Source organism: Lytechinus variegatus, chromosome 9, assembly GCF_018143015.1.
Source record: "Lytechinus variegatus isolate NC3 chromosome 9, Lvar_3.0, whole genome shotgun sequence".
NCBI classification, from domain to species: Eukaryota; Metazoa; Echinodermata; class Echinoidea; order Temnopleuroida; family Toxopneustidae; genus Lytechinus; species Lytechinus variegatus.
In genome coordinates this window covers 19443965-19459071 of record NC_054748.1, presented here as the reverse complement: position 1 = coordinate 19459071, position 15107 = coordinate 19443965, and the positions used below count along the sequence as shown (strand labels likewise).

General features: G+C 36.9%; 1 protein-coding gene across 1 annotated transcript in view; it reads left to right on the top strand.

Annotated features, from left to right (window-relative positions):
* The window catches only part of LOC121421193 (SCY1-like protein 2), a 36694-nt gene that overhangs the window by 13637 nt on the left and 7950 nt on the right, over positions 1–15107 (top strand). Inside the window, exons 3-12 of the mRNA XM_041615854.1 lie at positions 178–335; positions 989–1133; positions 1407–1556; positions 2451–2666; positions 4506–4622; positions 6797–6922; positions 7933–8109; positions 8983–9105; positions 9917–10030; positions 14274–14406. Coding sequence (XP_041471788.1) covers positions 178–335; positions 989–1133; positions 1407–1556; positions 2451–2666; positions 4506–4622; positions 6797–6922; positions 7933–8109; positions 8983–9105; positions 9917–10030; positions 14274–14406 — 1459 coding nt within the window. The remainder of the gene's footprint in view (positions 1–177; positions 336–988; positions 1134–1406; positions 1557–2450; positions 2667–4505; positions 4623–6796; positions 6923–7932; positions 8110–8982; positions 9106–9916; positions 10031–14273; positions 14407–15107) is intronic.

Genomic DNA, 15107 nt, shown 5'->3' with positions numbered 1-15107 from the left:
GAGATGCAGATTCATTAGCCGTTTATGAAAGACTACTAGTTCACCCTATCAAAATGTTGATTTGATTTTAAAAAAGAGAAAAAAAATGAAGCATAGTGCTGAAAAATTCATCAAAATTGGATGTAAAATAATAAATTATGACATTTTGAATTGTTTTGCTCATCTCCATGGTAACAGGAAGCAGGTGTATTTGTATTCGAGAAGAAACTCCTGGAAAGATTTGCCAAAAAGGATAGAGAACCATTGTTAGAGATCTTACGTAAGGGTTCAACCCAGTTGACCAGGCTAAGACATCCGTGTGTGCTTACGGTTCAACATCCATTGGAAGAAACAAGGTTAGTTCTCTTGTTTACGTATTGTTTCATTCATTCATTATATTCTTTGTTCATTCGTTATATCATCCATCTGTCCGTCCATCCATCCATCCAGTCATCTAACCATCCTGTCATCCATCCATCCATCATCCATCCAACCATCCATCCAACCATCCATCCAACCATCCATCCATCCATCCATCCATCCATCCGTCCATCCAGTCATCCATCCATTCATCCAGTCATCCATCCATTCATCCATCTTTCCACCCATCCATCTATCCATCCATCCATTTTTTTCTTTGATTTCATTTTTTGTTCATCCAAAAATCAGGGTAGCCTTTTTCACACATGGTTTCATCTTTCATGGAGTCCAATGGGGATGAAACATACCGGTAAATAAACTACAAAGTTCAAGGGGGGGAGGGATTGATGTCAGCATGCAGGGTGGTATTTTATAAAGCTCTTTTAAAGTTATGCACAACTTTTTTTCTATGCAAGACTGGAGCATTCTCTTGAGTGGAACATCCACAGGCATTGATCATTGACTTCACACATTTTCCTTTTTACAGTGATTATAGATCTCTTGCACAAGTAATATTACCACGATTTAATTGGTGATTACAGCAGTTTCTGCAATTGATTTTCTCTTCTGCTCTTCCTTCACTTCACAGAGAAAGCCTGGCGTTTGCTACAGAGCCTGTCTTTGCCAGCCTAGCCAATATATTAGGTTGCCATGACAACATGCCGACGCCCATACCACCGGACATTGGAGAACACAAGTTGTTTGAAGTCGAGATCAAATATGGCCTTCTACAGGTGGGTTGTGTGCTCTCAGTATAAAGTAATTTACTTGTGCTTGTAACCAAATTGTTATTGTTTACACTATTTTGAAATAACAGAATTTGAATGCAAGTTCAGAAAACATCCATTGATATAGGGAATGATTTGAAAAAAAAAGAAAATTCAAGATGTGACTGTAGTATTATATCATAGGAAACAAAGTTGAAATTAAAACTTATCTCTGAATATTTTGTATGTTTCCTGTTTCTGATTCAGTGTAGAACATGACTATTGTTTGCTCTTTTACAGTTAACAGATGCCTTGAAGTTTCTTCATAATGATGTTCATATGGTCCATGGTAATATTTCACCGGCGAGTATTATCTTGAATGGTAATGGAGCCTGGAAGCTAGCTGGATTTGACTTTGTTATTCCTTCCTCATCACCACCTGATCAACCAGTAAGTCACATGACTTTGTTTTCCCTTCCTCCTAACCACCTGATCAACCAGAAAGTTACCTGACTTTTTTTATCCTTTCCTCTTCACCACCTGATCAACCAGTAAAAATCATGTGATTTATTTGTCCACCTCATCACCACCTGATTAACCAGACATTGTTGTCTCTTCCTCTTCACCACCTGATCAATCACTAAGTCACATGACTTTGTTATCACTTCCTCATCACCACCTGATCAACCAGTAAGTCACATGACTTTGTTTTCCCTTCCTCATCACCACCTGATCAACCAGTAAGTCATATGATGAAGCTGATGATGATGGTGATGATGATGAAGCTGATGATGATGATGATGATGAAGCTGATGATGATGGTGATGATGATGGTGATGATGATGATGAAGCTGATGATGATGGTGATGATGATGGTGATGATGATGATGAAGCTGATGATGATGATGATGATGGTGATGATGATGATGGTGATGATGATGAAGCTGATGATGATGATGATGATGATGATGATGGTGATGATGATGATGAAGCTGATGATGATGGTGATGGTGGTGATGAAGCTGATGATGGTGATGATGATGGTGATGATGGTGGTGGTGATGGTGATGAAGAGCATTTGTGATCTGTCAATCACATAAGTCTATCACAGTCACTGGAATAAATATTTCATTCATTTATTGTGTTTGTTAAAGTGGCATATAGTTTCCAAGTATGTGTACAGAATTTCCATTTATTTGAATGCATGATACAGGAGCACTCTTCATTAAATGCTTTGCTCACTGGTGTAAGTGCCATGGCCGATATCGAACCCAGGACTTTGAATGTCTCCTCAAATAGCTGGAAATATCTGTGCCTAATCGCATAATTCTCATTCTCTCATAGGCTAGTTTCCCTTCACGTGAACTTATGAACAATATCTCAGCATTGCTTCAGCCAGACTTGAACTACTTAGCTCCGGAGTACCAGTTAACACAGAGCTGTGATACGTCCAGTGATATGTTCAGTCTTGGTATGTTAATGTACTCCGTGATCAACAACGGCAAACTCTTCCATGATTGCAACGAGAATCTTGCCACATTTAAACAGAAATCTGAACAGGTAGTAATATCTTTGATAATTTCAAAAATTAATTTCATGGTCAAACCTGTCTCAACAACCACCTGTCTTTCGTGAAAACCTGACTATAAAGGTTACTTGTCTCCGGGGTCCACTTTTACTGTTTCCTCTATTTTATAGACAGCTTTGACCAGTAATGAACCAAAAGTTCTGAGGGGGCTGGATAATGCATATAGGACAAAATTTATTTTAAAAAAAAGTTGTGAGCAACCGAAGTGTGCGAGCAAAAATTTTGACATTTTTTCAAAAAAAAATCAATTGTTGATAGACTTTGACATAATATTCTGAAAATAATATATTTCACCCTTCTCTCTTTCCCTTTCTTTCCTTTCCTCTTTTTTTTTCTTGGAAAGTCCCCCATCTGTACGACACTGATTGTGACTGTACTTGACAAATTATAGTTAAAAGGTTCACTTCCATATTATTGTCACTTCCACATTATGTGGAGCTTTGCGGCCCAGTGGATTAGTCTCTGGACTTTGAAACAGAGGATCATGGGTTCAAATCCCAGCCATGGCGTAGTTTCCTTCAGCAAGAAATTTATCCACATTGTGCTGCACTCAACCCAGGTGAGGTAAATGGGTACCTGGCAGGAATTAATTCCTTAAAATGCCGAGTGCTGGAAAGGCTGCTTTAGCTACAGCCGGGGTAATAATATCCAAGTCCTTTGGAAGTGCATAGAGACGGTATTTAAAATGTGTTATGCGCTATACAAGAACTGACCATTATTATTACCTGGCTAAGCTAGGCGTTCATAGCGCACACAGCTTTTTAACCCTATCTAGGCCGGGGTATTTTCGGAGTTCATATGGCCGGGGGGGGGGGCCTCCCAGGTCCCCCCATGAGATCTCGGCCTTCGACCGCGCGCCGAAAATTGGCACGCAGGTTGTCTGGGATATAATCTACAAAATTGTATAGTAATTTTTTTCATGTGAATTATTATTATGTAATTATGTTAATTTATGCGTAATTAGTATGCGAAATCATACTTTTTCCTCTAACTCCATAAATAAAGCTCCAAATGTTCTGATTTTTAGCATAGAAACTCTTTGTGATGTTCTTAGCAAGTGTACATGAAAGAAATTGTGATATCAGATCAATTTCTTATGATTTATATTGTTTTTTTTTTTGCAATTTCTTATGTATTTCTTTGTTTTTTGACCTTTTGTTTTTCAATGTTAGGGACTCTTCTACAATCATAAAAAGCATAAAATACAAACATTTAGTCCAGCAAAACTAAAAATAATCATACATTTATGATTTTTGATTGAAAACACAATTTACATTTACTTTGTACACGAAATCACGTTTTTGAGCAATTTTTGGTCTGACATGCACTTACATAACGTTGCGTAACTTCAGAACCGCGTACCCGGGTGCCCAAAATTGGTCTCAAAAGTTGCGCAAGATTTGAAAGTAAAAAGTCAGCGAGCAGCGTGGTCAAAAAAATTTGCGCGAAATATCGCGCGACTCGTTGGGGGGGCCTCCAAGGCCCCCCCGGCCTCGATAGGGTTAAGGAATCAATTCCTACCGGTACCCATTTACCTCACCTGGGTTGAGTGCAGCATATTGTGGATCAGTTTCTTGCTGAAGGAAATTATGCCATGGCTGGGATTTGAACCCATGACCCTCTGTTTCAAAGTCCGAAGACTAATCCACTGGGCCACAACGCTCCAATGCTCCATATATTATGATATATTTACTCCATATATTATGATATATGGAGTAAAAAAAATGGTTAATTACTGTGGATTTGATCTGCATAAAGCATATTGAATAGAAATACGATACATCAGTATCCTTCTTGTTTTGATTTTTCAGTTGCGAAGTCTGAATATATCTTTATTATCAAGCCTTCCTGATGGTTTGAAAGAGTATGTGAAGATGTTACTAAGTACCACACCAACCATCAGACCGGACGCTGATCAACTAGGCAAGGTAAGAGAAGGAAAGTGCGCCCCCACTAAAAATGAAACTGAGGATTATCGATCCTTTATCATATAAACTTAATCACAAATAAAATAGAAAAATGAACTATTATTGTGAAGCTTAGAATCTCTTTGGCATGGTATAACTCATGATCCCCCATTAACACATGAGTGAGTAAAAGCAATCTGACGAAATAAGTCAATGAAAATTTGAGAAAAAAATTTGTTAAATAAGAATTTTGTGAGCATTTGAGATCACATTTGTTGTGAAAATCCTCCCATTTGACATTGCGACCAAGATGTGTGATGTTTAATACACGTCTACACCCCCCCTCCCCCGCCTCATTATTTCTTTAATCCTCACTTTTATCAAGTCATCCACATTCCATATTTTGGTGACTTTGGGGCCATGACTCATTGTTTTAAAACTCATTGATTCAATCATTCTTTTGAATCCATCCTTAGTATCCATATTTTAGTGACATTGTTGTAATCATTCTATTGGCATCCATACTCAGATTCCATGTGTTGATGACATCCATGTTTTGATGACAATGTGGCAATCATTCTATTTGAAGTCATTCTTAGATTCCTTATTTTGATTACATTGTTGCAATCATTCTATTAGAATCCATTCTTAGATTCCATATTTTGATTACATGTTTGCAATCATTCAATTAGAATCCATTCTTAACCCTAAATAGACTGGGCTATTTCGACGCCTAAGAAGACTGGGGGGGGCTGATTCAGCCCCCCCTTATGATCTCGGCCGTCGATCACGCGATCGCGACGAAAATTGGCACACGCGTTACCCATGGCATTATCTACAAAACAATAACATCAAATTCTGCAAAAATCTCGTGTTTGATTAATTATGCTAATTTATGCGTAAAATCATAAGTTTGCTGTAATTAATAAAATAATGCCCCTGAAATGCTAATTTTTGTTTCACATACTCTAGATAGGCATCTGATCAAATTTATTAAAAAAAAATTTCAACATCACATTTATTTTCTTATGTATTCTATTGTTTTCTAAATTTCTTATGTATTTCTTTGTTTTTCGACTTTTTGTTTTTTATTGTTTTTTCAATGGAAATTGTCAGGGACTTTATTTGGACCATAAAAAAGATAAAATTAATTGATTTTAAGCAGTAAAAGGAAAAATAATGATACATTTATGAATTTTGGTTAAAAACACTATTTCCATTGGATTTGTACACAAATTCACGTTTTTGAGTAATTTTGGGTGTGCATGCACTTACAAAATGTTGCGTAATTTCCGAACCGCGTACCCGGGGGTCACAATTTTGGTCTCAAAAGTTGCGCGAGACTTGAAAGTAAAAAGCCAGTGAGCGACACGGTCAAAAAAAATTGCGCGGCGGATTTATCGCGAAAAATGTCGAGGGGGGGGCTGAATCAGCCCCCCCCCAGTCTTTTTAGGGTTAAATTACTTATTTTGATTACATTGTTGCAATCATTCTATTTAAAGTCATTCTTAGATAACTTATTTTGATTACATTGTTGCAATCATTCTATTAGAATCCATTCTTAGATTCCATATTTTGATTACATTGTTGCAATCATTCAATTAGAATCCATTCTTAGATTACTTATTTTGAATACATTGTTGAAATCATTCTATTAGAATCCATTCTTAGATTCCATATTTTGATTACATGTTTGCAATCATTCAATTAGAATCCATTCTTAAATTACTTATTTTGATTACATTGTTGCAATCATTCTATTTGAAGTCATTCTTAGATTACTTATTTGATTACATTGTTGCAATCATCCTATTATTAAAATCCATTCTTAGATTCCATATTTTGATTACATTGTTGCAATCATTCTATTAGAATCCATTCTTAGATTCCATATTTTGATTACATGTTTGCAATCATTCAATTAGAATCCATTCTTAGATTCCATGTTCTGATGACATTGTTGAAATCATTCTATTTGAAGTCATTCTTAGATTCCATATTTTGATTACAAGTTTGCAATCATTTTATTTGAATTAATTTTTAGATTCCATGTTCTGATGACATTGTTGAAATCATTCTATTTGAAGTCATTCTTAGATTCCATGTTTTGATTACAAGTTTGCAATCATTTTATTTGAATTAATTTTTAGTTCTGATGACATTGTTGAAATCATTCTATTTGAATTCATTCGTAGATTCCATATTTTGACGACGTTGGTGCCATGACTCTCCAGTACGTTGACTCATTGTTTCAACAAGAAAGCAAACAGAAAGCTCAATTCTTCAAAGGTCTTCCAAAAGTAATCTCAACTCTTCCCAAGGTAAGTCGGATTTAATGGATGGAAGGTTTTACAATAGACCGGTTCATGGTTACCTAATGGATAAATTTGTTCAAATAAGCTTTCATTTCTTTTAATAGGATAGGTGATTTTCAAAATAAGCCTGCTTTACATAGCAGGACGCAGAAATGGTATAGAGCAGGTTACTGGAATTTAGCACATCAATGAACACTCTATGAAGGTATTTGATGCATTTCCGCTTTGAATGCATTAGCCTGTTTCTGTACTTTGCCAACTATTTAATACCAGTTAGTAGTCGGTGCATTTTCGCTTAATGATGATTATTATTTTGATGATGATGATGATTGTGATGATGAGGTGGTGATGGTGGTGATTGTGATGATGATGATGATGGTGATGATGATGATGATGGTGATGATGTTGAGGATGCTGGTGATGGTGATTGTGATGATGATTGATGATGATGATGGTGATGATGATGATGTTGATGATGATGATGATGATGAGGTGGTGGTGATGATGTTGATGATGATGGTGATGATGATGATGGTGATGATGTTGATGATGATGGTGAGGATGATGATGATGATGATGTGGTGGTGATGATGTTGTTGATGATGATGATGTGGTGGTGATGTTGAGGATGATTATGATGGTGAGGATGTTGATGATTATGATGATGTGGTGGTGATGATGTTGATGATGATGATGTTGATGATGGTGATGTTGATGATGGTGATGTTGATGATGGTGATGTTGATGATGGTGATGATGATGGTGGTGGTGATGATGATGATGATGATGATGGTGATGATGTGGTGATGTTGATGTTGATGTTGAGGATGATGTTGATGATGTTGATGATTATGATGAGGATGATGCAGAGCTGCCAAGTAGCAATGATTTTCAGTATTCAGTTTTTCAACTTTAAACATACTGAACTGTTCTTTTTCAGGTTGGCAGCTCTGATGATGATAATCATTATCATTAATTTTTATTATGTTTATGGTCATCAATATTTTCATTCCTAGAGGGTTGTTCAGCAGAGAATACTACCATGCTTGTGTAAGGAGTTCATGAATCCTGACATGGTGCCGTTTGTCTTACCCAATGTACTCCTCATCGCCGAACAATGCACCGATCAGGAGTATGTGAAGCTGGTCTTACCGAGCCTAAAGAATGTCTTCAAGATGCAAGAACCTGTTCAGGTAAGGAGTAGGATGGCAGGAAAACCCAGCCCATGATCTCGGCAAGGCTGCAGTTTTTTGTTTGCAATTATGAGTCTGATGCTGTTAGCAATACGTCTGATGCAGAGTACTATGAACCATGGCGGCGATGCTGTCATAGACTATAGACACTGGTCTTGCGCTAATTGTTTTCTTTTTATCGATGAGGATTTAGTGCAGGTTTTTCATTTTATACGATATGAAGGAGCTGTTTGCATACTACATCAAATATCAAAAACTTAGCAGTCGTAACTCTTATTCTTTGATGCATATTCATCAAACTTTCACCAATGTACAGTTCTCACACTTTTCTACTTAAAAAAAAAAAAAAAATTCTGTCAGGGTGAACTTCCCCTTTGAATGCCGGCCCCAGATGTAAATAATCTGATTGGTCCATGTCTGCTAGAACTCGAATGCATACAGTTTTGAAACCTTCTCCTAATGTACCTCTTTGGATGTTTCTTTTTTAAGATTTTACTGATCTTTAATGGTCGCCCCCAGATGTAAATAATCCTTTCTTATACAGAGGCGGGTCCAGGATTTTCCAAGGGGGGGGGGTGGCACATATTCCCGAGAAAATTTGACAAGGAAAAAGAACGGTCCTCGCTTTTGTATGAACGACATATTCCCATTAAAAATATTTACTGTGACACTCAAGGGGGGGGGGCACATGTGTCATGTGTGTATGGAAGACATATTCTCATTAAAAAATTGACTGTGACTTTCAAAAGGAGGGGGGGCACAGGCTGGAAATGCTCCCTGGATCCACCATCCACCATTGGATTGATTTTAAAACTTAATTTTGTTCATTTGTTCCCTGTTCCCTTTATGTATCCCTTTTTATGTTCTTTTAAGATTTTACTGATCTTCATGCAACGGATGACCCTTCTACTCACCAAGACGCCCTCTGATGACATCAAGAATCATGTTCTACCCATGGTGTATAGAGCTTTAGAATCGTCTTCTGCTCAGATACAGGTTAGCAGGAACCTTTCTTACAAAGAGTTGTTAGTTGATCCGATCAACTATGGAAAGCTATAGCCTATATACATTTTCAATGTTTATGTTCATTCAACATGTTTTGTAAATGTGATGTATGCACTTGCATGCACCATGGTCTATAGGGTTTTAGAATCGTGTTCAGCTCAGATACAGGTTAGCAGGAATCTTTCTTACAAAGAGTTGTTAGTTGATCCGATCAACTATGGAAAGCTATATATACATTTTTAATGTTTATGTTCATTCAACATGTTTTGTAAATGTGATGTATGCACTTGCATGCACCATGGTCAATAGGGTTTTAGAATCGTGTTCAGCTCAGATACAGGTTATCATGGCCCTATCTTACAATGATTTGTACCATGGACTATAGGGTTTTAGAATCGTGTTCAGCTCAGATACAGGTTATCACGGCCCTATCTTACAAAGATTTGTGATTGATCCTAGTAATCACAACTATGATAGGCCATGTAATGCCATTATTTAGAATGTATAAGTCCATTCAATATGTATTATTAATACAACTTGCAAACTTGCACCATCCATTTTCTTTAGAAATGTTGAAACAACCCTTGTCCCCCCGAGAAATAAAATTCATATTGATTGTTTTGAGAAAATCTGTTTTAATTTTATGTGCCAACATACATGTATTACATGGAATTGGTTTATTACTCCAAGATGGCAATTTGCTTTTATATCTTATATTGACTGTTTATTGACTTTATATCTTATATTGACTGTTTATCTATTGACTTTATATCTAAAATTGACTGTTTCTTTCTTTCTGTAGGAACTATGTTTAAATATTCTACCTACATTTGCTGGGATGATAGAGTATAACTCCATCAAACATTCCATAGTCCCACGAATGAAGAAACTTTGCTTGGAGACATCTCTACTGGCGGTGAGTATTAAAGCTAAAGGAATATTATATCACCAAACCATGATTTTTATCAGAAAGTCTTTAAAATTCAGGTTGATTGTCACCATGTCATGTTAGATCTAGATCTTGTTTGTTTTTGTAAATCTATTTGTGTGAAACCACATTTGCCACTCTCCACCCAGGAGGCTGTTGCAGAAAATTGTGAGTTAAGAGCGACCTTAAGAATGACTGGTGAACATTTCTTACATGCTTAAATAATCGCCAAAATAAACATGTACTGTAGGTTTTTCATATAGTTACTACAAGCAACTTTACGAATGACCGGTTATCCCTTCTTAGTTGCTAAATCAACACCAATTCAATTTTGGTGTACATCATTTACCACAAGAAAGGATCACCAATCATTCGTAATGTCACTTGTAACTTACAAACCACTTTATGAAACAAGAACACAAACATTGAGAAGTTGGGCAAAGATCATGACCAGGTAGGTGTTTCATAAAGTTGTTTGTACTTTAGGAGCGACTTTAAAAACGACAGGTTATTCTTTCTTGTGGTAAACGGTGTATTCACTGGTGAACGGATGAGGGGCCATCGTCCACCTTTACCAACGATCACCCTCAGTAATGTGAGATCGATTGTAAATAAGATGGACGAACTTCGTGCTAACGTCAGATATGATCACGAATATAGAAATTCTAGCTTGATTTGTATAACAGAAACGTGGCTTAATAATGACATTCATTCCAACAATATTGATATAGCTGGTTTTGATGTAGAAAGGCTTGATCGTTCTTTTGAATTAACAAACAAAAAGAGAGGAGGTGGGATATGTGTATTTGTAAACAAACAGTGGTGCAACAACTATACTGTAAGATCGTCTACATGCTGTACTGATATTGAACTTTTGTCTCTCTCTTTTCGACCATTCTATCTCCCTCGAGAATTTCCACAAGTTCACGTTGTGTTGGTATATATTCCCCCTGATGCAAATAAAGTAACAGCTATTCAGATCATCGAAGATAAAGTGAGTGAACTTGAAACGCGATCCCCTGATTCCCCGGTTATTATTTTGGGAGACTTCAATCATTGTGAATTAGAGGATACCATGCCCCAATATCATCAGTTGGTTGATTTTGCTACACGGGGAAGAAATATTTTAGACAGATGCTACAGTTCGATACCAAATGCATACAAATCTCTTGTGAGACCGGGACTGGGAGCGTCCGATCATCACACCGTTCACATGTTACCAAAATACAAGCAACGGATTAAGTCCAATCAGTGCGAAAAAAAGGAACGTTCAAGTTTGGAACAATACGTCAGTTGACTTACTGCAGACGGGATTTGATATTACGGATTGGGAACTGTTTTATGGTGCCTGCGACGACATACATTAACTCACAGACACAATTAACAATTATGTCATCTTCTGTGAGAATCTTCACATTCAGTCTAAATTGGTTACTATTTATCCGAACAATAAGCCTTGGTTCACGAAAGAAATGAAATTGATTTTGAAAGAAAGGAAAAGGGCATTTCATCTGAGGGACAGTGAACTTGTTAAAGACTTGACAAATAGGCTGAAACGGAAAATCAGTGAAGCAAAAAAAGATTATGGTGAAAAGCTCGAAGAAAACTTCCATACAAATAATCCCCGAGACGCGTGGAAATGTCTAGAGCACATGACAGATTATTCGAGTAGTCGGAAAGAAAACATGTTTGCAAATGAACCTAATCCACAACAAAGAGCTGACGAATTAAACGCATTCTTCGCCCGTTTTGAGAATGAAAACTTCCGTCATATCGCCGATGAACAAGTTGAACGGTTGCGCGCGTCGGATGACAACCCAATTGTCATTGAAGAGCACGAAGTTCGGAGACGTTTAAAGTTGATCAACCGAGAAAAGCGACTGGGCCCGATGGTGTTAGTGGGCGTGTCCTACGGACATGCGCATCTGAACTCACTGCTCCGTACTGTATGTTATTTCAAAGGTCAATAAATGAGCATATCGTACCAAAATGCTGGAAAGCATCAGTCATTACACCAGTGCCTAAAAATAATCGTCCTAGGTTGAATAATGATTTTAGACCAGTAGCATTATAAGTCCTGTTGTCATGAAATGTTTTGAAAGAATTATTTTGGAAAAAGTACTTGTATCAATCCGTCACAAAATTGATCTAAACCAATTTGCATATCAGTCTAAGAGGTCTGTCATAGATGCAGTACTCATGTTAACCCATTCACTCTACCAGCATTTAGATTCTGTTAGTTCTTATGCAAGAGCTACATTTGTGGATTTTTCCTCCGCATTTAATACCATCCAGCCATATAAGTTAATAGAAAAATTAAGCTTCTTGGATGTGAAACCGTCACTGGTTCTCTGGATCTATGACTTCTTACATGGTAGAACCCAGAGGGTTAAGGTTAATGATGTACTCTCCAACGTACTCACAACGAACACAGGGTCTCCTCAGGGGTGTGTTCTCTCACCTGTTCTCTATATATTATATACTAATGACTGTATTTCCAATATTCCGTTGGTTCGTATTTTGAAATATGCCGATGATACTGTTATTGTATGCCTGATAAAAGAGAGTGAGTTAGAATATAGGGAGAGTATATCCTCTTTTGGTAGGTGGTGCACTGAAAACCATCTGGTGTTGAATTCTAACAAAACTAAAGAAATCATCTTTGACTTCAGGAAGAAGAAATCTTTTGATCCTGTAGATTTCCCTATTCACATCGAATTGGTCATCCAATTGAAATTGTCCATAGTTATAGGTATCTAGGCACTATTGTTGATGACAAACTTGATTGGTCCGAGCAGACTAAAGCTACCACACTCAAGTGCAACCACAGATTGTTTTTTCTTCGGAAGATGAAACAATTTCATGTAAACGAGAAAATATTGTATTTGTTTTATACATCAGTTATTCAGAGTATCATCACCCATGACTGTGTTGCCTGGTATCACAGTGCCAGACAGAAGGATAAGGATAAATTGTATAGAGTCGTGAAACGGGCTAGTAGGATTACGAAGTGTGTTGTAGATTTGGATAGGATATGTCAAGGAAAGGTAGTTGACAAAACCCAAGCAATAGTCAGTGATCACTCCCATCCATTAAATAAGAAATACAAACTACTTCGTAGTGGAAGAAGGTGGGAATCAGTTAAGGCCAGAACGAGCCGTTACAGAAATTCTTTTATTCCTTTCTCAATTCGTCTTCTCAACCATTAAATAGAAAACAAGTCACCTTATTGCAGAATTACACTTACCCTTCAATATTGCCATCTATGTCTCCTCTTTAATACAATACAAAACTGCCACAAATGTAAAGAGTAATGATAGTAGTAGTAATAGTAATAATAGTAATGATAATAATGATAATAATTATAATAATAATAATAACTGCAACTATAATGATTAGAATAATAGTATCGACATCATGGTCAATGAAGAGTTGTGGATTTTTTATATGTGAATTATGCTTCAAGTAATAAATAAATAAATAAAATAAAATGACCTGATACTTTTACTTATTTAACAGTTTTAGAATGATGGTAATGATAACTACACCGAATATGCCTTCTTGTTGTTCGTATTTCAGCAATGATCTCGTTATACTCTTTTAATCGTCTTATGTATAAGAACGAATGTATTACGTGCATGCCAGTATTTTGTATTAAGTTTGTCTCTCCTTGATTATGTATATTTGTAATTTGTATGTTTGCATGTAAACAAAATGAATTTCCATTAAGTTGGACAATAAAACATTATATATTATATTATTTAGCACGTAAGAAATGTTCACCAGTCATTCTTAAGGTCGAGTAAATGGGTACCACTACCCGGTAGGAAGACATTCCTTCAATGCTCACGCACCAAGAAGCTTGGGGAATAGTATGCAGTGCTTAGAAATATTTTTATTTAGTGCTTTATAAAAGTTGCATATTATTATCATTATTGTTTTTGCTGTCTTTCCTTTAACCCAGGATGTAATAGTTTGAACATAGTGTCTGTCCTGGTGGCTGTTTCATAAAGCTGTTTGTAAGTTACAGGTGACATTACGAATGATCGGTGATCCTTTCTTGTGGTAAGCAATGTACACCAAAATTAAATTGGTGTTGATTTAGCAACTAAGAAGGGATTACCGGTCATTCGTAAAGTTGCTTGTAGTAACTATATGAAAAACCTGTGGTACATGTTTAATCCTAAATGGGTAAGATACTGATTCGGTCTAATCTTTGCTGTTGATTTAGGTTCGTGTGGGATGTCTGGTTAGCCTGGGAAAGATGCTAGAGCACATGGATAAATGGTTTGTCCTTGATGACATCATACCACTCCTTCTACAAATACCTTCAAGGGAGCCGGCTGTTCTTATGGGGATCCTAGGTAAGTTTGTTAGGATACTAGTGAGTCTTGGTTAGAGGACATGGACAAATGGTTTGTCCTTGATGACATCATACCACTCCTTCTACAGATTCCATCAAGGGAGCCGGCTGTTCTTATGGCGATCCTAGGTAAGTTTGTTAGGAAACTGGTGAGTCTTGGTTAGAGGACATGGATAAATGGTTTGTCCTTGATGACATCATTCTACTCTTACAGATTCCATGAAGAGAGCCGGCTGTTCTGATGGAAATCTTAAGTATGTTTTTTAGGATACTGGTGAGTCTTGGTTAGAGGACATGGATAAATGGTTCGTCCTAGATGACATCATTCCACTCCTACAGATTCCATCAAGAGAGCCGGCTGTTCTGATGGAAATCTTAGGTAAGTTTGTTAGGATACTAGTGAGTCTTGGTTAGAGCACATGGATAAATGGTTCGTCCTAGATGACATCAACCCACTCCTACAGATTCCATCAAGGGAGCCGGCTGTTCTTATGGGGATCTTAGGTAAGTTTGTTAGGATATTAGTGAGTCTTGGTTAGAGGACATGGATAAATGGATTGTCCTTGGTGATATCCTTATATCATCAAGAGAGCCAGCCATTCTGATGGAAATCTTAGGTAAGTTTGTTAGGATACTGGTGAGTCTTGGCTAGAGCACATGGATAAATGGTTTGTCCTTGATGACATCATACCACTCCTACAG